This window comes from Prunus avium, chromosome 4 (assembly GCF_965620075.1).
Source record: "Prunus avium chromosome 4, drPruAviu1.hap1.1, whole genome shotgun sequence".
In the NCBI taxonomy this organism is placed as follows: Eukaryota; Viridiplantae; Streptophyta; class Magnoliopsida; order Rosales; family Rosaceae; genus Prunus; species Prunus avium.
In genome coordinates, this window is record NC_142287.1 from 30,853,502 (window position 1) to 30,875,201 (window position 21,700).

The 21,700-nt window shown below is 36.1% G+C and overlaps 7 protein-coding genes across 8 annotated transcripts; 1 reads left to right on the forward strand and 6 right to left on the reverse strand.

Annotated features, from left to right (window-relative positions):
• Positions 1-591: 591 nt before the first annotated feature.
• Positions 592-1,486, reverse strand: LOC110768595 (uncharacterized). The gene is made up of 3 exons (XM_021972389.2): positions 1,272-1,486; positions 960-1,158; positions 592-848 (listed from the first exon to the last, which is right to left on the reverse strand). Exons 1-3 carry the CDS (start codon positions 1,306-1,308, stop codon positions 788-790), a joined length of 297 nt encoding a protein of 98 aa, XP_021828081.2. The 5' UTR covers positions 1,309-1,486; the 3' UTR covers positions 592-787.
• A 156-nt stretch (positions 1,487-1,642) lies between these two features.
• Positions 1,643-2,668, reverse strand: LOC148295225 (large ribosomal subunit protein eL27x). 2 transcript variants are annotated; one of them, XM_088251925.1, is made up of 2 exons: positions 2,183-2,668; positions 1,643-1,855 (listed from the first exon to the last, which is right to left on the reverse strand). In XM_088251925.1, exons 1-2 carry the CDS (start codon positions 2,581-2,583, stop codon positions 1,783-1,785), a joined length of 474 nt encoding a protein of 157 aa, XP_088108051.1. In that variant the 5' UTR covers positions 2,584-2,668; the 3' UTR covers positions 1,643-1,782. The 2 variants fall into 2 exon arrangements, with proteins under 2 accessions (XP_088108051.1, XP_088108052.1); XM_088251926.1 differs by lacking the exon at positions 1,643-1,855 and having other exon boundaries at positions 2,081-2,668.
• A 994-nt stretch (positions 2,669-3,662) lies between these two features.
• On the reverse strand, positions 3,663-4,560 carry LOC110768587 (uncharacterized). The gene is made up of 3 exons (XM_021972376.2): positions 4,399-4,560; positions 4,003-4,267; positions 3,663-3,892 (listed from the first exon to the last, which is right to left on the reverse strand). Exons 1-3 carry the CDS (start codon positions 4,433-4,435, stop codon positions 3,829-3,831), a joined length of 366 nt encoding a protein of 121 aa, XP_021828068.2. The 5' UTR covers positions 4,436-4,560; the 3' UTR covers positions 3,663-3,828.
• A 2,613-nt stretch (positions 4,561-7,173) lies between these two features.
• IMPL1 (myo-inositol monophosphatase like 1) lies at positions 7,174-12,816 on the forward strand. Its single transcript, XM_021972420.2, has 10 exons — positions 7,174-7,642; positions 8,152-8,219; positions 8,461-8,594; positions 9,478-9,566; positions 10,223-10,280; positions 10,370-10,422; positions 10,944-11,042; positions 11,191-11,304; positions 11,938-12,039; positions 12,502-12,816. Exons 1-10 carry the CDS (start codon positions 7,343-7,345, stop codon positions 12,598-12,600), a joined length of 1,116 nt encoding a protein of 371 aa, XP_021828112.1. The 5' UTR covers positions 7,174-7,342; the 3' UTR covers positions 12,601-12,816.
• A 322-nt stretch (positions 12,817-13,138) lies between these two features.
• Positions 13,139-14,745, reverse strand: LOC110768427 (protein PHLOEM PROTEIN 2-LIKE A1). Its single transcript, XM_021972157.2, has 3 exons — positions 14,209-14,745; positions 13,825-13,940; positions 13,139-13,657 (listed from the first exon to the last, which is right to left on the reverse strand). Exons 1-3 carry the CDS (start codon positions 14,581-14,583, stop codon positions 13,288-13,290), a joined length of 861 nt encoding a protein of 286 aa, XP_021827849.2. The 5' UTR covers positions 14,584-14,745; the 3' UTR covers positions 13,139-13,287.
• A 1,297-nt stretch (positions 14,746-16,042) lies between these two features.
• Positions 16,043-17,198, reverse strand: LOC110768438 (protein PHLOEM PROTEIN 2-LIKE A9). The gene is made up of 3 exons (XM_021972169.2): positions 17,039-17,198; positions 16,740-16,825; positions 16,043-16,529 (listed from the first exon to the last, which is right to left on the reverse strand). Exons 1-3 carry the CDS (start codon positions 17,090-17,092, stop codon positions 16,115-16,117), a joined length of 555 nt encoding a protein of 184 aa, XP_021827861.1. The 5' UTR covers positions 17,093-17,198; the 3' UTR covers positions 16,043-16,114.
• Positions 17,199-18,556: 1,358 nt separating this feature from the next.
• LOC110768447 (ribonuclease H2 subunit C-like protein) lies at positions 18,557-21,113 on the reverse strand. The gene is made up of 4 exons (XM_021972180.2): positions 20,881-21,113; positions 20,693-20,785; positions 19,352-19,530; positions 18,557-18,755 (listed from the first exon to the last, which is right to left on the reverse strand). The coding sequence occupies exons 1-4, from the start codon at positions 21,047-21,049 to the stop codon at positions 18,690-18,692; spliced, it is 507 nt and encodes a 168-aa protein (XP_021827872.2). The 5' UTR covers positions 21,050-21,113; the 3' UTR covers positions 18,557-18,689.
• Positions 21,114-21,700: the final 587 nt, after the last annotated feature.

Genomic DNA, 21,700 nt, shown 5'->3' on the forward strand with positions numbered 1-21,700 from the left:
TCTACAACCAGGCAGATCATACGGAAATTTTTGTAAGCTTCTTTGAAGCTATATGCAATATCCCACACAGAAACTTTTGCAATTTTCTTTTAGATTTAGTCTTGATGAGTTGTCACATGATTTTTTTATAGCTAGTTTTGATCTATTTTGGCGACAAGGTTCATATTTAGGGTGTTTTCGTTTTTCATGAATTGTTAGCTAGTTTTGATCCATTTTCGCGACAATGTTACATATGGGGTATAGGTCTTATACCGGCGGTCGACCGGTGCCGGTGCCATGTGCTCCATTTAAGAGATCATGTTCTCCAACCCTCCGCATGTGTGAATAGCAGCTTGTAAACAGGAGCTTAAAATGAAAATAGAGCTGCATTCCACCTCCAGGGTTTGGATATGCAAAAAGGCGCCTTTGTGCCTTTGTATATAACTCAACTGTCCCAATTGAGTTTTACTGCCAATGTTTTAAGCACATTATGTCATAGTTGATATATCTAATCTAATTATAAACGGACATCAAAATCATGAAATGTAACAATCGATAGTTAGTTAGTTCATAGTGATTTTAAAATATAATTCTTGGCAAAATGAACACAAATTTAAACCAAAACTTGCAATAATAATCCTCAAAATTATATGCTAACATGATTATGAATGAGTACTATTGCTCATGATGACATGAGATGAGAGGAAGGGATGGTTTAGGATTTAGGGTGAGCACTACCAAAAGGGCAAATTCCGACCACTTCATGTGATTTTTCGAAGAGGGAGGTGCAGCTACACTTCCTTGTGCCTTAATATGTCATCCACTGTAAGCAGCACGAGTCGCAGAAACAGCTAAGCATGGCCAAACAACTGTCAATACAAAGAAACCAATATGGAATTAAGTATAAACATGATAACATATTAGCCCTTTACTTTACTTGAGAAAAATGTAATTTAGGGGGGTTGAGAATGTTCAATTACCATCCTGTGCAAAATCCAGCACCTGTACCATGATGAGACTCGGTAGGCTGCTGTTGTTGCTCGGGGTAGGGAGTTGGTTGTTGGAGGTATTCAGGACCATCATGTTTCATGGGGTAAGCAACTGGTGGTGCAACAACATATGGACCACCATGACTGTTCCCGTGAACTGCACCGGAAGGTGGTGGTGATGGATATACCTCTGCAATTTGGTAAACACAAACGTTGATATTTGATCATGAACAAAGTAAACAAACAAAATATATACAAATTAGAAAAGTAAATCACATAAACAGACATTAAATGGTAATTTACCTGGAGCCCGGTGATGATGGTGGTGGTCGTGACTCATGATGAGCAGTCTATATAATATATGCTAAAGATTGAAGATAGGAGGAGAGCTTAGATTGTTTTTGATATCCAGATGCTTACCGGACAGTTGCAGTGGATTTTTGATATCCTTGCTAGTGATGTAAACCTTTCCATTGGACTTTAATAAAACTTTCTATCGTTTGGGACCCAAAAAAGATAAGAGGAGAGCTTATACAAATATTTTGGTTTTCTGGCTAGACTAGTCTTACTCTCATATTTCGTACTTGGCTGGCAGCTGCCAAAACCAAAGGGACGCGTCAATATAGTACACGTGGCGTTGGGTATTTTGTGGGAAGTTGATTGGTTGATGATGCTTTCAAAGTCAAAGAAGAAGAAGCTAAGAAATATCTTAACATTATTAAAACATATTTTGTGTTTGCATATTTTTTTAAAAAATTACTTAAACTATTTAGTATAAAATAATTTAGCTAATGTAAATTATTTTGGAAAAGGGTTACGCTCTTATAAGAGACAAACAAAGAATGCCTCTGCATCGTAGTGAAGACCAACATGGAGCCGTTTGAAACCTGGACACAAAATTTCTCCAAAATTAAAGGTTATGTCAAAATAAATAAAGAATTTATATAGAGTAAATTTCCCTTTACTACTTGAAAGTTTTCCGAAATTTAATTTTTACTACTTCAAGTTTTTCGTACCTAAAATTTGATTTTCTTACCAATCGATAGTAAGTTAGTTCATGATGATTTTCAAATATAATTCTTGGGAAAAATGAACAGAAAATTAAGCACAAATTTAAGCCAAAACTTGCAATAATAATCCTCAAAACTATATGTTAGTATCACATAACAACCAAAAATGGAAAAACATAGAGAGGGAGCCAGACGACTCAGAACCTAAGCTTGGTGAATAACCACCGGTTCTTGCCACTCTTGAACCGGTCCTCCAACCGGGCCTTGATCTCCTTCTTCGCCGCCACCTTCTTGTCGCGTGTCTGCAACGCGTCCACCGTGAGCACCTCCTTCAGGTCGACGTCCAGGTTGTAGCGCGTCGGCATCACGTGCTGGTAGTTCACGAGCTTCACGAAGGCCTTGACCCGGGACTTCTTGGCCGTCTTCTTGGCCGAGTCCTTTCTGATCACCTTGCTCGGGTACTTGGCTATCCCCGCAACCAAACAGTGCCCGTACGGCCTGTCACGTGTCCCTTCCTCGAAGGATTTCACGATCACGGCTTTCCTGCCTGCGTATCGTCCCTGCAGGAGCACCACCGCTTTGTTTGCCTTGAGAAATTTCACCATTTTCGCTTCCTCTTTGTTTTTCCCGAGAAAATGTTGAAAACCCTAAGCAAACTCGGAGGCTACGGGAAGAGGAAGCAGCTCAGTGAAGGGGTTTTTACTTTATATACGTTTGGTTGTTAGAGGGTGTTGGTTTCACAAATGGGCAATTAAAGATGAGAAATTACAAAAAAGCCCAATAGAGCTAACCAGGCCAGGCCAGGCCTAAATAGTACATATAGACAAACCAAGAGTCCAAAGACTATGGAATCTACACACATACTTGGCCCAAGTGATTTCCCTTTTCGGCTTTGATTTAATTTTTCCATATTGCTTCATTGCTCTATGTTTTTATCATATAGATATAATATTCCTATGATTAAGGCTTTCTGAAAATTCAGGAAGATATATTAAATGGGTTAACAATATAGAAAGTGGACGTATGTGCCAACCTAAATAGCATTGTCCTCAGCTCGTTTGGTGGCCCGACTTGGATTGGAATTGGAATTGAGTCGAAGATAGACCTTATGAGTCTCACTTCTCTAGGTGGGACTTGTAAGACACAATATGTTAAAGTGTTGTTCAATTTAATAAGTTCAATCTCAATACACCAAACAACGCCAAGACACTTGTTCATTTTAATTGAAATATTTCAATTCGGCTCTACTGGATTTTGAGTATTGGAAAAGACTGGTTAGGTTAGGACTTGGCGACTTGGCTTTGAGCCTTGTTTGTTTCCTTGTGACCCATGTCTCAACTAGTGACTACTGGAGTTGCTTAGTCCAACATATAAGTTTTGTTCACAATTCTTATTGGTGCACCAAATACCGGCTAAAACACTAGTTCGATTTAATCGGAATAATCATGTCCAAACTAGCTCGTCAAACAAGGCCTTCATGAGTTTAATGTTCTTTAGTAGGGAGATTAGTGTAGTCAAAGATGGTTTGCCATGAAGGCCTTAATTTATAATTAAGCTGGTTGAAAAGTCTCTTCAAGCTAATTAAAGTTTCTCGTAGTATGTTCGTTGCATTGCAATGCAGCATATATAACATGTGGGACATAGTGACATATATATAAACTAGCTAGTGAAGATTAGACATATATTGAGTATAATAATTTTATAATTAGAACACTTGGTAACATATGTATGTAGCAAATTTGCATGTATGATTGCAAAACTTTACACAAAAGAGAATCAATCTCACTGTATGGAAGTAAATATAGCGGACAGAAAAAGGGAAGATTATGAAGTTACAACACTTGAAAAGATTAAAAGATTGAGCAGGGCAAGCAGCACAAGTCGCAGAGGCAGCAACAGAACATGGCAGAACAACTGTCGATACACAAAGAAACCAATACGGAATTAAGTATAAACATGATAAGAAATTAGTTGATTTTATTTAGGAAAAAGTATCTGAAGGGGGGTTGAGAATGTTCATTTACCATCCTGTCCAAAATCCGGCACCCTTCCGATGATGAGACTTTGTTGGCTGCTGTTGCTGCTGGGGGTAGGGAGGTGGTTGTTGGGGGTATCCAGGACCATCATGTTTCATGGGGTAAGCAACTGGTGGTGCAACAACATATGGACCACCTTGACTGTATCCGTGAACTACGGGTGGTGGCGCTGGATAGGGTTGCGGAGGCGGATAGCCTTGATATGTGCCGGCAGGCGGTGGAGGGTATGAGGTGGGTGGTGGTGGATATACCTCTGCAATTTGGTGATCACAAATGTTGATATTTAATCATGAACAAAGTAAACTATGTATAGTATAATCCAAGTTAAATGGGATTAATTAACCAATTAAATCACATAAACAGACATTAAATATGGTAATTTACCTGGAGCCTGGTGATGATGATGGTGGTAATGACTCATGATGAGAAGGATTGATATTGTAGGAGATGAAGATAGGAGGAGAGCTTAGAGAATTTATGGGTTTTTTTTTTCTGGCTACATTAGTCTTCTAGATATTTCATACTTGGCGGCCCCAAAACCCAAACAAGTCAATATAGGAATATGAGATCAGTTGTTTGTTTGTTGCCTTTGTACGAGTAATATGAATTATTTATCGCCGCCAATTAAGTACACACATGCATTTTCAATTACCTATCATGACTCGACACGTGGCATATAGCCTTCCTTTTTGTTGGGTATTTTGTAGTTGGTTTTGATGCTTTCAAAGTCAAAGAAGAAGAAGCTTCTGTTGTGTGCTTCATTTCAAGGATGGACCTGAGGAAGGAAGGAAGGAAGATTGGGAGAAAGGACTCTGTGTTTGCTACTTAATGTGCTTCTAGATGGATGCTTTGCAAAAACATCTGTTAGTTTGAAAAAGAGTAACTCTTGACCTTTTGAGTCCTCAATAATATTCCGAGTTTTTTTTTTTTTTTTTTTGGATAGGATATTCCGAGTTAATATGATTAAAACATCTTGTTTTGGATACAATTCTATTTAAAAATCACGCAAGAAATTAACTTCAGAAAAAAAAAAAACAAAAACAAAAACAAAAACTATTTAGTATAAAACAATTTAGTTAAGATGAATTATTTTGAAAAGGAGGGTTACACTCTTATAAGAGAAGTTAGCATGAAGTCATTTGGAACCAAAGAAACGAAAATTGTTGAGTTCGGATCAACACTTATCCATCTGAATTGCAAGATTATTTGCTAGATTCAAAGACCATTGCTAATTTTTGGTAAAACAAGAGACCATTGATAATTGCTACTTAACATTTAAGTACATTAAAGACAAAGCAATAAGAAGCAAAAAGAAAAGGCAAAAAAGTAGACAAATTTACAGCAAGTAAAAATATTAGCGAGGTTAAAGTTAAAAATAGGTGGAACTACTATGAGGCCCTTTATATTGGGCCGAAATCTTGTGGCCCATTATATTGGGCTGAAATCCTTGTAGCCCATTATATTGGGGCGAATGAGTATTGGCCCAATGAGCTCAAGCGTTGATAAATTTGCATTACACTAACCTTCCAAGTTGAAAGTGTTGAAGAATATAAATCCCACATTGGAAACTCGACTAAATGAAATATAATATATAATGAATGGTTCTATTATTAATATTACGAAGGTCTTTTGTGATAAAACATCACACCTACTGGGCTTTGTAAGTAGTTAAGTTGGGAACAATATCAGTGTTGTTAGTAGTGGGCCGTAGCCCTGTCTTTCTGAAATTTAACATGGTATCAGAGTGAGTGGATTGATTGAGTCTGAATTACTAGGCCTTTATCCTTACCCCTTACCCAACATGTGAAGCTAGTAGAATGTAATCGTTTCTTTTATTTCTTGAGCTTGCTTTATATCCTAGGATTGATTGATTGAAAGACAACTGGATATAGCTTTGCAAAAGACTCCTTGGAGATTGTTCGAGTACAAGATGATTGACACCAAAACAAGGCAGGTTGATGACATGGTAAGTGCCAACAAATTTTTTTCATTCAATTATGGTTTTCCAATTTTACTAATTATTCTCATTTACCTGCAACTGTAGGAGTGGATTGTCTGCAAACTCTTCAGGAACGTAAAGTTGTAAGTTTCTCATCTATCACCTTCTTATTTAGAATAATTGCACTAATAGATCACTTAGTATGTTATTTTTGGTCGGGACTAACAATTTGAACAAGTTCTCATCGTTTGGTATGTTTAGAACTAGTTCTAGGATTAATTGAATTGTGAGTTCAATTTGTTCATCTTGTAGATTTCGGTATGAGTTTAGATTTCGAGTTCCAAAATCTCTCTTTAACACTGAATTGTTTGATTCTGCAATCACTCCCTTAACCTCTAAATTGTTATTTCATGTTTTCTAATGTGCTATTGTGTGGTTAGATTAATGGCGAACATGATTGACCCCGAACAACTTTTAGATGTATTGGAAGATGGGTTTAGTTTTAAACTCCAAGACCAGATTGTTGTTGAGCTTTTCCTTGTATTTCTTTTTATGGTCTTGCAAGGCAAGGAGAGAAGGATGCGCACGAGAGAGGCAATCTTCCCCCCTTCTTGAGAATCTGAAAAATATTTCCATCGTTGTATGGTTTGTTGGTTGATATGCAATTAGTCTAATTGGGGTTCGAACAAAAAATACATGGTCCATAATATATATATGAATGAATAGATCAATTTACAGGTTTGGATATTAATGAAAATAATATAATTATAAGAGTGAATGGAAAAGAAAAATCGTAGGAGAAAAGAGTAAGTGATTCGGTGTAACAAGTAGGTTTTTAATAACATAGAACTACACTGAGGTGTAATACTTAATCTCTATTAGATTAATCAAATAGATAAGATTCTTTTAAATTAGTATAATGCGTGAATACTAAATGTAAAGGTTCGGGATTCCTGAAAGAGCCGAGAGAGAGAGAGAAAAAAAAAACTGAAAATTAAAATCTGAAATTGATTTCCGAGAGTCTTCGAAATTAGTTTAACATTTTTTGAAGAACTAAAAAAATAATGTTAGTTAACAAACTAGTTTTCAATTTTCAATTAAAAAAATGAAAAAGAAATGATTATCTACAAAAATAAAAGCATACATAAGGCTTTAATTTGGAAAACACTAATTTTTGCTTGACTTTTAATTCTGTTACCATAACGTTAAAATTGACAAAATAAAAAACCAAAGCAAGTTTTGTGGCACTGTTCTCACCCACCCAGTCCCGGTGAAGCTACTCTTTTATCTTCTTCCTAAAACGAGCCTCACACATCCATCGAAAACACGCTTTAAGATACGGAGAAAAACTTGGAACACCTTAATCTCCATTGAGTCGATTCAATTCAAATGGGCAGGTCGCTGGTATTCTCCCCAAACCTTCCTGTGAGATTTTCTCAAATACCAAGATCAATTTTACCGCCCAATCAACCAAACCAGTCACTTTCACTGAACTCGAGGGAACAATTACAACATGGGTTTCAAAGATTTGGACTTTCATTTGCCACCAGAACTCTCTGCACAAAAGCTGTGTTATCTGAAATTCCAAATCAGAAGCTGTATGTGAAAGTGGGCGCCAAATCAACTGGGCCAATACCAATTAGTCAGCTCATTGAAGTGGTTGAGAAGGCTGCAAAGACTGGTGCTGAGGTTTTCTCTCTAGCTCTGTCTGTGCGTGCGCTGTGTTTGTCTAAATGTGCATGTATTATATAAATTCTTTAATCTAAAGAATAACCCCCAGATGGCATTTGCATTTAGTTCTTCTCCAATGTAGGCTAAGCATCTAAAATATCCAAGTTTTTAGTTTCTGGGGTATGCTACAAAATGTTTTTAAATCCCTTTTGTGTATCTTAATTGTGGTAGGGATACTCGTTTCAATGCTTTTGTTTACTCTGAGAGTGTTAGTTGTGATGAAATGTTAACTGTTCTCGTCAAATGTCATAGAAATTAGCAACTACAAATAGTAAAAAAGACATAAAGGAGATAGAAAAAGGAGAGCATTTCCTGTGGTATAAGATAATACTGTATTGTTGCTATGAAAGAATGTAGAATCATCGCATTGTATCCCTCTGTCCCACCCTTTCGTCCATCATTCAGTTATGATGAACTTTTTCAAATCATCTATTCTTATAGCTTATGTTATATGCTTCTCTTTTCAGGTTGTGATGGATGCCGTTAATAATCCTCGGAATATTACCTATAAAGGGCTGACAGACTTGGTCACTGAGTAAGAATTTAAATCAACATGCTTTCACTAGTGGTGTATGTTTTAATACTTCAACTGACTTGTAGTGGTAACACTTTCTAGAATAGAGTAGAGGTTTAACACTTTATGTAGAGGTTGAACCTTTTATAGACAAGCAAGATTCCTCATGATGAAGAAAGATTCACTTATCATGGATTCTGTTCATTCTTAAATATACAATACCCTAGCAAGAATTTTCGTATGATTTAGAAACTATTTGCAGCACAGATAAAAAGAGTGAAGCAACAATTTTAGAAGTTGTGAGAAAGAACTTCAAAGATCACCTTATTCTTGGAGAGGAGGGTGGAATTACTGGAGATAGTTCATCTGATTATCTGTGGTGCATTGATCCATTAGGTTCGTATCTTTTAAGATATAGATTCTGCAAGTTTCTATTTACTATGAGAAAAAATCTTCTGGGGCTTGAGAACTGTATGTTTTGATATTTACATATATGTATCCAACTGCTTAAGTATTCATTTTGGCATACAACTTACAAATTTATCAGCATAATGGTTTATCTTGATAGAAATGGTTGATACAGCTTCTACTCCTTGTGATAGTTAATTTCATAAAGCATAGACAAATGGATTCCATAGATAATATATCTATTTATTCTGATATTGGTGACCTGTGAATGTTTTGGAGGATTAGTTAGCAAAAAACATAAGAAAATAAAAGGAAAAAAAGAGATGTGGAAGTGTTCTTTATTCTGTAAAAACAGGGAGACGTGTCTGGTAGCTCATTGGAGTAGTCTAATCCTTAGCCTGTCATAGTAAAAAATATTGCAGAAGATAGAATGCCATGATTTTCCATGTTTGCTGAATCTAAGGTTCAGTTTAGGTATGCTTGTTGAGTTTAGGGTTGTTTAAAAGGCCATTATGTTGACATCATTTTGTTCTATTGATGTTTTGGAACTTACAGTAGATCACATGAAAAGTTTAAGACTTAATAAATCTTGCATCATAACTTTTCACTTTTTTACTTTTTCCATAATTATATCTAGCAGTAAATCTTAAGTTTATTTAGATAGCAGAAATTCCTACGTTTATGTATGAAAGTTTAGAGATGGACTTTCCAATGACTAGCACAAATTTGAAATTTAGAGACCTATTTAGGGTGGAAACTTGCAGCTAGGTTAGTGGGCAATCTTCCAGAGATATTTGTTTCCAGATACCTTTTATAGTTCTAACATGATAATTCTTAGTTTTGTGCTATCTAACCTCTGATATCTTCGTAGATGGAACAACAAATTTTGCACATGGTTATCCTAGCTTTGCAGTTTCTGTGGGAGTTCTATTTCGAGGAAAACCTGCTGCTGCCTCCGTGGTACTAATCACATAAAGTAGATTGTATTTGACATGTTATTTGCATGATTGCTTGTTTTGTTAAGATGCTTATGAAAATCATCACAATCACTGGTCCTGAGATTGTTAGTGCATGATGCATGGTTATGATGCATCTCTAGCTCTTTCAAGCTTATTAATGAACAGGATGTGTGAATAATGCAAATAAAAATATCTTGGTGATCATCAAAGAGAAATGAAAATATGTAAATGCATTAAAGTGCTATTCTTTTTTGAAGATGTATTGAAGGGTGCAGAATCAGCTAGTTTTTAGAAGTTGGGTGTGGACTTTGTCTATATTACTTGTATTGTTAAGTTCTGTTGGTTTACCATCATTTCCAAAACCTTAAGTCATTAGGATGTGGACCAAAGATTATTTTATATTCTAATACTCCCTTCACATACGGGCCTCATATTAGAGCCCAACTTGTGGAGTTCAGCTTATAATGCAAGGTTGCAATCGCAACCATTTGAACTCGGTATCTCCTACTCTATTACCAAGATAAGTTCTGTTGATTTAGCATTATTCTTAAAAAAATCGAACTGTTAGGATGTGGGCCAATTATTATTTTGTATTGCAACATATATTATTGACATAATGGGGAAACAACACACTGGTTTTTTCATTCATATTTTCAGGTAGAGTTTGTTGGAGGCCCTATGTGTTGGAATACCCGCATATTTTCTGCTAGTGCTGGTATGAAAATTTGGTCTATATCTTTATTTATTTGATTTTCTAAGTTAATCATATTCTGAAGCTTTGATTGATAATTCATGTTATGTTAGGTGGTGGAGCATTTTGTAATGGTCAAAAAATTCACGTGAGTCAAACAGATGAGGTTAGTCTAAAAGATTTGAAATTTGCTGCTACACCAAATCATATTTCTTTTGGTCGATGGCTGTGTCTGATCCTATGTGATGCTGGAATATTTGCAGTGGTATCTTGATTATCGTTTGTTGTGATAATTCCAAAGAGAGAAAGTACAAAACTTAACTTGTTAGCCAAAATCACTCAGAGGAGGCTGGATCCTATTTATATTTATCACTGAAATATATTACAGCACTGTAATACTCCTCAAGATTTAGAGTAGATATTATCATGTATAGTTTGTTACGCTAATCAGAAAGGTGACTCTTACTAGGTGCCCTTGGGAAAATGTCTCCCAGATGTTCACAAGATTTAACATGCCTTCAGAAACTTGATTCTACATAACCAAATTTCGATTGTATTTTAGGCGCGAGTTAGGCATGGTAATGCATGCCTAAGAGAGGAAGATGACCTATCTCATGTGTTAGGCATACTCTGTAAAGGTGAAACCCTTTTATATTTTATTGAGGATCCCACTCTTCCATATTTCAGGTTGAGCGATCTCTTCTTGTTACCGGATTTGGTTATGAACATGATGACGCATGGACCACCAACATAGAGTTATTTAAGGAGTTTACTGACATCAGCAGGGTATTAACTTTTCTTTTGAATAAGCTATTTTGTTATGAACTTCAGGAATAATTCTTTTTCCTAGTTTTCTCTCAATCTGTCTCTTCATGTCTAAGTTCAACTTTTTTTTTCCCCTTTCCTTATTTCTATCCCCATATTGTAATGTTAGGGTGTTAGAAGGCTTGGTGCTGCTGCAGTAGACATGTGCCATGTAGCTCTTGGGATTGTGGAAGCATACTGGGAATATCGACTAAAGCCATGGGATATGGCAGCTGGTGTCTTGGTAATGTTTTGTTTGTCTCACAAATGCATTTGCTAACGATTGTGGCATTATTTTAATCCGTAATAGGTGAAATGAATATCTATTTAGAAGTCGTATCCCATGTTTCTCTTCTACATTCCTATTGATCATATCATAAGCGTTCATGCACAAACAATGTCTTATGAGCTTGTAGCTAGTGGGCTGGCCCAAAAGCTAAGTAGGCCCACTTAGTCTTAAAAGCCTTGGATTCTCCTGCATCACTAGCAGGAGGGCTTCATAGTTCTACGAATCAATTGGTTCCAGACATTGTTTCGCTAGGAGTAATTGTTGTTTTTGCATTCTAATTATGAAGTGACATGCCTCCTTTTCCCATTTATATTTAGAAAGAGTTGCGAAACCTCAGAGCATACTTTCAGTTCTAGAATGTATCAGATTAGTAGGCTTTCTGTAATTGGACATATTCGTTTACATTTTCATGGAAAGTGTTTGAAGATTATGGTAAGTATTTGGAACTGTAGCTTAGGACAATCTTATGTGCCAAGATATTTAAACTGATGCATGAAGACTAAGTTTTCCTTTCCCTCAGCAGAAATCTTGGTGCTCCAGATGTGCGATTTCAATTATTCATAGAATTGTTATTGCAATTTTGAGCAGATAGTTGAAGAAGCTGGAGGAAAGGTTACTCGCATGGATGGCGGAAACTTTTGCGTATTTGATAGATCTGTTTTGGTATCCAATGGTGTGCTGCATGGCAAGGTTAGTCTTATCTTCTGCTTTATCGACAATCTGTTTACTGAAACCTTATGTGTAAAGGTTGATGCAACAACTTTTCTTATGAATTAATTTGATTTGCTACCTTTCAGTCATTTGTAGAATGCATGATCATAAATTTTAAAAGCTGTTTCATTAGGCGGACCACTAATCCTGTTTACTAGTTATATAGTAATTTGTGAAGAGTCAAAGACCAATTCCTTTTGCCCAACTTTCTGATGCTACTTATGAAGTGGCGTGTTTTCTTTTCCCTTTTCCCTTTTCTCTTTTTCAATGTTGGGTTGGGGTGGATTTGGAGCGAACGGATGGGTGGGTGGGTAGGGCAGATGGTTACTGCAACAAAGCTCTGCAATAGTGCTTTAGTTTGCAGTAAAAAGACTTAGAAGATTAAATGTACTATTGGTTTTAAGGAAGTGATTGTACATAATTATATTTCTGTGAATGCAGCTTTTGGAGAGGATTGCACCTGCAACTGAGAAATTGAAGAGCAAAGGAATCGTTTTCTCATTGTGGTACAAGCCTGACGATTACACAACGGACATTTGATGCACCTGAAAATTACTACATTTGATACACCTGACAGTTATTTTTGTTCTTTGTATTTTTGCCAATCGTGCTGAGAACAATGACTTCCACAGAAAGGTGGTATCTTAATGTTACATTGGCGACGTTCACTGTAAATTACATATAAATTACACATGCACAGCATGTTTTCCTATGTTGTTGCTATAGGAAAATGGAAAGAGTTTGGATTGTTCAAAATCTGAGCTAAACATGGTTAATGATCATTTGCTCTCTCTTCAAGAATTGAACCTCTGTCTGGAATTACTTTACTGAGCTGCATGGCCCTTGCTAATTTAAACAGACACTAGTACCAGAATTATTTTTTGTTTTTTGGAAGGAAATTTTGGAAAGGCCAATCGAAGGTTTTTAAAACCTGGAAAATTGCAAAGCTCCCAGACTTTATTGTAGACCAATACTGAAGCAAAGTAATCAGAAGTTTTCTGAAATAACACAACTAATCAACAACTATGTTTAAAAAGAATTTGTGAAGCTCCAGATGGCATTAAGAATGAAGCAGAAATGAGTAAGCAAAAATGTGAGTTGTATCATTGTTTCATTATTCTGTTCTGATCATTTCTTACATATGCAATTCTCTCATTTCTGTCTTCATATGAAAAACTCAGAAAATCATCTCTGCTCATAAGCAAAGTTGTTAGAGTATTCTGCAACTTAGTTTTTAGGCCGAATGGTAACACCCTTGATAACAAGTCCTTTCTTCCATTTCCCACCATCATATTCATACATCGAAAACTCCATGTCCCCAGGTTTTTCGGGTGATGCTCTAAACTCGCCAACCGAAATCTCTATCCATTGCTCTCTTGGGATTTCCATCAAATTAACTTTTTGCCATTGTATGCTATCATCTGGAAGAGTGAGTCTGACATTCACTGGAACATCCCATCCATAACCTGAAGCTTTCAGCTTGATCACAAACACAACTTCATACAGAGTTCCTGGTGACAGCTTTGAGGTCTCAAATTTTCCATGCACTTCTAGCCAACATACATTAATCAGTTCAGCAGCATCAATGACGACACCACTGCAATGAAAGCTGAGTTAGGATTGAGAGTACTGATAGCATTTTATGATATTTATTTTATTATTATTATTATATATTTTTTGTATATATTGAGTTTATCTGTTTCAGTTTCAATAGGACTGGAGAAACTGAGAAACCAATAAGTTATGTATTGAAGTTTTTGGTACCTGGTTTCTTGCAGGGAGGGCCAGAGCCAGTAACGATTGTCTTCAGCCCAAGTGATCAAGAGATCCCTTGCATACACCATAAAGCAGTTGTTGGACTTCTTGTCAACCCAATACTTCTGCATTAACAGTGATAATGCTAACAATAGTCAACAAAATAATGACATAACCAAGATGGTTGGTTTTTAAGTTCGCTTACAAGTTTCCCTTCTTTAAATCAAATTAAAAGCCCCATAAATATTGATTTAGAGCTGAATTTCGGCACAAACTGGAATATTTCACATTTCAGAAGCATTAAATATGTACATAGGCATATGTATATATGTAGCTAACATACAACTACACAAATTTAAATCATATGAGCATAGTGTTTGATGCAGGGCTTACCTTTCTCTTTTGGTTTAAGGTTATTCCAGCATGGAGCTGTTCAAGGAGGTTTTCCACTGAGGATTTGTTGATGGTTGAGTCAGCATGTCTCACAATAGCTTCATAGTTGTGTGGAAGCTGCTGTTTCACTTGTTGTGTTGCTGTCTTTTTCTCCATTTCCTTAACTTCTTTCACAACTGTGACTTCATGGTTGCTGTTGTTAGCTGAGAGCTTAGCCTGGTGATCAGGAGCTGTTTTCTCCACTGCTATGGGTTTAGAGCCACTAGGAGCAGGCTTTGCTTCCGTTGCTTTCTCCACTGCCTTGTTATTACTTGGTTGTTCACTTGGCTGCGACTGTGAGTTATTGGCCTCATCTTGTGACCAGCTAGTCCCCATCTCTTCAATACACTTCTTCCATCCAATGCTTGTTTTCACTTATATATAGATAGAAAAACAGGGTCAGGTTGGTCAGTTCCATGACATGCATATAAAATGTATGAATTTCGCATCAATCTGTACATCGCTAAAGGTTTGGATGAGGATGAGGATGAGGGTTTTAGCTTGTAACCCATGAAAGATGCCATGTGAACTTTTTTCTCTTTAGTTTTCAGTTTCTCATGCATGCTGATGTCAAGCATGAATTAGCATCCAATGGGTTGAAAAACACTTTGGAATATCAGAAAAAGCCTTTATTCCATTCCATATGCTAAACTTTTGTTTGTTGATCATATATATTCCATTCTGCAGAGAGACAACAGCTTTTATTCTAAGATAAGGGCATCACATCCGATATATATTCCCTTTTATAAAGTAATATTTGTAAGTGGTCATGATCATCTTGATTTACTTTGGACATTCGATCAAAAGCTCCCCATATACACTGTTTTAAACTTTTACATTATATTTGATGGCTTTTTTTTTTTTTTTTTTTTTTTTTTTTCCTGGGCATAATAGAAGTTGGAAAACATATCCCCTGGAATTGAGATTGAAGAGTGTTGCAGCAACCTTCATGGTAACTTTTAAAACTACATATGTATATCATATTATATGAATATACCTTATGCCATCAATTAGAGAAAGAGAAATCTTCAAAGTTGCCAGTGAATTGGGTGCAGAATTATCTGACTACAATTTTCAAAGCACTTTGGTATAGTTGAAAGTAGTAAATGCCTAAATTCAAGATTCATTGCATGGGGAGACAAATTTCTACTGGTAGCTAAATTTTTTGGAGGTGAGTTTTCTCTCCTGCAGCTGAATAGGTTGTCACTAAATTCCTCTTTTCTTGTAATGATTCAGATACCACAGTGGAACATTCCAAAGAGTTTGGCTTTAATAATAAAGCCAACTCATGAACCAAGTTTTAGATGTTCAAAATTAATCTGTTTAATTTGTCTTACTTAAATTAACTAAATAAATTGGTTTTCGTATACAATCCGGGAGAGCCATGAACTTCGATTGACTTGAGATAATTGTTGTCATGTATATTTATACATAGGAAAAGTATATCAGAAACAAAATTGGAAGATGTCTATACAAAGATGATGCTGATATCCCAATGCAGAGTTTATCAATATATATTGTGATGGAATTAATATTAGAAACTGGGATATGGTTACTGGGTTGGTGGCATTGCAGGTAACTCATCTAAAGAAATCGGAGCTAAAATATCCATACATGCGCGCACGTGCACATACACATATCTTTTATTAATTGGCGCGGAATACATAAGAAAGCCTTTATTCATTTACAAATACATGCTCAGAGATATTAATTATTTCATGCCAGTAAATGATCCTTCTCAAATCACCCTACATGAGTTCCGTTCTCATTATTAATATTAGTCATCGCATACATAAAACTCAAAGTAGAAAATATATATTTCAATAAATATGCATACATGTAATAGAAAAGACTGAATGAACTGAGCTCATTTTCCAGTTACATCTTCGACATTTGCTTCATAAATTTTCAAGCCTCCCTTCCATTTTCCACTCCAGACTTCATACAGACCAAAATGAAGCGTGTTGTCGGAATCGGGCGTGCCAGCACTTTCAATTCTAAATGGCTGGCCGTTTGTATCAGGAATTTTGAAGTTTTTGCCTGCATTTGAATCCTGCGCTAGTTTAACTCTTGTCCATTTGTACTTTCCTTTTTTCCCTACCTTGGCCATCAAGAAAGCTTGTATGTCTCTCCAACCAAATGCATCTGGTGCCAGTTCTACTTGAAAGCTAATTTCATACACCTTCCCAGGATTTAACTTAACTGTGGCCGTCACTTCCAGCCAAGAAACCTGAAGCAGCTCCACGGGCTCATTCGAGTCCTTATAATCACCACTCTCTATCCTGCCAAAAAAAAAAAAGTTGTATGGTAATATAGCAAATGATCATATATACACAACATATAGACAATGTAAAAAGAAATTATGTCAATGCATCCTGCCTAGACATGCTATATTTGTTGATCACATTTCTCATAAAAGTGGCATGCTTACATAAGCGATCTTATTCTTATTAGTAAGTATACAGACATATATAATACAACTCGTTCATTACTTTTTTGGTAATTTCCAATAGCGCTCATCATTGCCCCATACAATGGTAAGCCCTCGTGGTTTGATGGTGTAGCCAAGGCGACCTTCCTGTAAACATTAATACAATTAAACTTATTATGGGTCCATACAAATATACATATACATATATATATATATATATATATATATATATATATATATATATATATGCACATGTGAATATTTATTCAAGATATTTAGCAATGAATTAATCATCATGATCCACAAAGACATATTATAAGAAATTTATTGTGACATCTTATAACATGCTTAAATAATTACCTTCGGGATTATTGCAGCATCATCTGCTTGGAAATGAGGCTTAGTCATAGCCATATGTCAACGAAAGTCTGTTTTCTTCTCTGCTTCTTCTTCTTATTCTTCTTTTTCTTCAGCCGCCTCTATATTGTTTTGAAGATATAGCCGCAGTTGGCCTTTTATATGTAATTTAATCCAGGACATCTAAGAGAGAGAGAGCGAGAGAGAACGAATCTAATGCCTTTCACAGAACAAGAAAATGCCAAACCAAAACAAATAATAATAAAATTGAGTGTGCACATAGGGAATCAAGTGATTGCTTGGGACCTTGATATGACGGTTCCTTGGCTTTCTAAAAGAGGAATATATTTGGATTACTACCAAACTGTCTTGAGAAATGTATAAACGTGAGACATGTTCATAAAAAAAATGTTGATTAAGCAAATGTGAGTTTAGGCCAGTTGGTTAGTTCAGTATCTGTTCCTTTGTACTCAAATTCAAACCTCCTACCCTTACATTAGAATAATTTAGAATACCGTTCTTATAAATTTTTTAAAAAAAGGTCAATTCATTTTTCCTTTGACATGCCCACAATTTTTGTTCTTTCCCTCTCTGATGGCTCACAATATTGGAAAACCATGCACGCATCTCTATCACGTTGAAGACTGCTTGGAATCTAAAGTATGGTGCAAACATATTTCGTTCCAGCTGGCTTTGCCATCCAAGCCCACTGACACATATCATAGAGCTTATCTTGATCAACTTGGGCACACTTGGCTTTGCTTTGTTCGATCAGTCCCAAATTCTCAGTATTTTCAATGGTGGCCGCTACTTCACCAAAGAAATTGACATCCATTACAAGTACAAGAATAATATTAAGAATATATGGTGTTTCTTAATTGTTATTGGTTTTTCCCTTTCGGCAGGCAAAGCACAATTGTGACAGAAGATACTAGTGGGATACAATTTTACAACCTACACTTTTAGCGACGCAAAGCACATATACTTTTTAGAATCTCATTTTCTTGGTGCCAACGCGTTTGTACATAAATAAATAAATTAAAATAAATAATAAAAAAATCCTTTTTATGCACATCAATAGAAGGAGCAAGAGTGTGAGAAAATTTGGAAGTAATTTAGAGAACAAACTTTAAGTCATAATTACCTGCCATTTCTGTAAACTCAAAAGAATTTGACAAAATATAGCTTTTTGATTAACTACATGAGTTTCTTTTCTATGAAATGTTTTCAAGCTTTTAATTGACAAACTTCTGCGTTGCTTCTTCCCTGCACACATTTCATCAAAGGTTGGCACTCTTTTGGTCAAATTGGTACCCAATATGCAGTTTGGGTTCATCCCTTAATGTGCAAGGAATTTTAGCTATATCCAACTAAGATGACTATTATTGATGCTTATCGTTCCGTCGCATGTATGAACACATAGAAAATGGGCAGTTTGTTTTTATTTTTATTTTCAAACTCCCAATTAAAAGAGCAAAATTTTGATTTTAAGATGAGGTTCATCAAACTTTCAAAAACAAGTTAAATTAAATTATACTGCCAATACAATATATCAAATATCAATGTTACAAGAGTTCATAATACAGAAATGCTGATTCGACCCAGCACAATGAAGAGGTGGAGGAAGGGACAAAATGCTTCCTACATTTCTTAATCACTTCATCTTTTCCAAAGCAGCGGATGCAGAAACCAAGTCTTCCGCTGTTGCTGGTTCGTGCATCTGCAGTCATAAACAAAGGCACGAAGAACAGTGAACACTTTTCAAATAAAAAAACTAAGCAAAAGTTATCAACATGATCCAAAAATCAATAAGAAAAGTACATCTCAGTTTCACAACTCAAGATACATGGATATCATCTGTTATATACATAAATTGTGAATCTCAAGAAGATAGTCAATTGCATGCAACTTCACTCCAGCTCACCAAATCATGACTGATTATAGATTTTTGCCAGATTTGGTTTTAGTCCATTCCATTGTGTAACATAGTAATATACTAATGTCTAAAGATAATTGAAACCAAATCTAATTCCAACCCATTCAAACTTGTTAGAACGATACATATTATGATTTAAACTTCTTAGCTGAATTAGGATCAACACATCAAACCCTTGTAAAACAGGCCATACATTTATTCTATAGATAATAGCTTAAAAAGCAAAGCACTTCATGGAACATAACTATTGCAGATTAAATATGTAATGGTAGATCAATGATAATATATGAAACTGAAACCAACATACACAAGACACCCGGCCACTGACTGATGTAACAAGATTTATCAACCACCATATGAGGTATCAAACACAAACTTACAGATTTTGCTACAGCAAGCCAGTGAAAACAACGTAAGAATGCATCATCCTGTGAAGGGAGGCTGTCATGATTCCAATATGTGATGCTTTTATATTTAGCATTCATCTCCCAACAGTTTGAGTTCCCTTCAGAAGTATTGGCTTTTCTCTTGCCAAGACTCTTCTTCCCTAGAACAAATCCTGCAGAACAATTATTATTAAGAGAAACTCTTCAAAAATTGAAAGAGAACTTTTCATTTACATAATTTGAAAACAACATAGGATGAGACCCCTTTTGTCATGATGCATGTTCATTTCCATGCCATGCATGTTTGCCTGCACTGTGTTTGTATGCGTTTGTATATGTGTTGGAAACAAAGTACATTTGTAACAGAGGAGCTTGGTATTTGAGGAAAAAGGAAAAGGAAGACAAGAAAAATGGAATTCGCTGTGATATATACAAGAAACACCATCTTGAATTAACAAGGGTATCACTTCCCTTGAAAGCTCCTATCATCCTGCTTGTTTTACAACCTATGAAAGTAGAGGCTTAGCCGTCAGCTCTTAAGGATAGCCACCTTTTGATAGTATGGTAGCCTCTCCCTAACACACACATCTCCAAGTCCCTAAGAACTCTATTTCTTTTTGCTGAGGAAAAAATGCGGCAGAGGGAGGTGGTAACCACTCACATAAGCCTCAACGAGGGTGATCAATTATAAGACACAAAAATAGTCACCCCTACCATCACATGTTTCCATGATAACATACAAACACGAAATCAATTTGGTACAAATCTCCTACTAATCTACCACATTCTTTTCTTCCTGGGTCTCATTTCTTCTCCCTTCACTTCTATATTATGAAAACATCAGTTTCACCTTTGCTCCAGAGTAAAGGTGCCAGCAGTACCCAAATACTTCCCTTCAAAGGGAGGAAGAATAAACTATAAAATGGAGCAAAAAAGGAAAAGGTTTTGAAATTGGTATTTCAGACATAATGATGAGCAATGGAAAATCTTTAACCTATTGTTAGGCCTAAGAGAAAGTAACAATGAGAGTACAGCACCACGAAAATATGAGATAACCAAAGCTTATCCTTGAAGAGAAAAGTGGATGAAACCTAACCAAGTAAAGCGGGTAATGTTTACAACACTTTAAAAAGTTGGCTTATTGGCGATCTCAGACCTAAAGTTAGAAGCTTCATTTGCCACCATTCAAAACAACCCAGCTCTCTAAAACATCAATGCAGAAGCATTGCGCTCAAACAAACTAGAGCTAAAAACACTAGATGAAGAAATTGACTAAGATAAGGGGCCACACAAACTAAAGTACTGAATTTACTGACTGAAACTGCAATGACATACCAGAATACCCATTTGGGATGGGAATGGAGGCTCCTTGCAACTTCCTTCCTCTGAAATTAGCTTCCTGCGTCTTTAAACCCTCAGACTCAATTCCTTCATCAGCCCCAAGAAAAACCCATTACTCAGTTATGTCATATAAGTGTTTGCGCAATTGTCTGCGAGAAAAAGAGGGCATATATATTACCTACCGGTGGGTTTGGGTTTGAAGTAGTGGGAAACAGAGGAAGGGCCAGAGTATTTGACGGAGCAGGGGAGCAGGTGCACCTGACCACTCAAGTCCGCCACTTGTTCTTCTTCTTCTGACTCTCCATTTGCGCTTCTTCTCAGAACTATGGTCCCTTGGGTTCCCTTCTCCATTTTCCCCCAATTCTTTCAGACAAAATCCCTAATCTGTGTATCAGTATCTACTTTGCCCTTCTTTCTTCAAATTCGGCTACCTATGGGCCTTCTTTCCCGCGCTTTTTCAGCCTACCATCCACTCCAATCCCTCAACACTTTGTAAAGCTTGGGGTTTCATATCTAGGCTAAAGATTTGGGCCAAGCAAATGACATTTAGGCCCAGCCCACCACCATATCTTGGAACAGTATTTGGGCACTCCTGTCACAGCTTATTTGCAGATTTTAATTCACATCTTCAAATGCTTTTTTTTGGTGGTCATAATCTTCAAATGCTTTGATGCAAATAAAGTAAGGAAAAAAAACAGACTAACTCTACATTTCATTTGCTTTTGTCAAGCAAAATAGTCATAAGTTTCATTTCACTTGAACTCTACATTTGATGCTAGAGTCCAAGTGCAATGCAGAAACATTCAACTTCTTCCTCCTCCTCTATCACACTTGTATGTGGATGAGTTCCTTTTTTTTTGAACTGTTGATTTTTATACGAATTGAAAAGTCATAAAAATAAAAAACAGGGGAGGGGATAACAGAGCAGAGGAGGAATATCAATTTCAAGACTGCCAAGCCAAGTAATTCATTCAGCATTGTTGCTGATAGTTGCTGATAGTT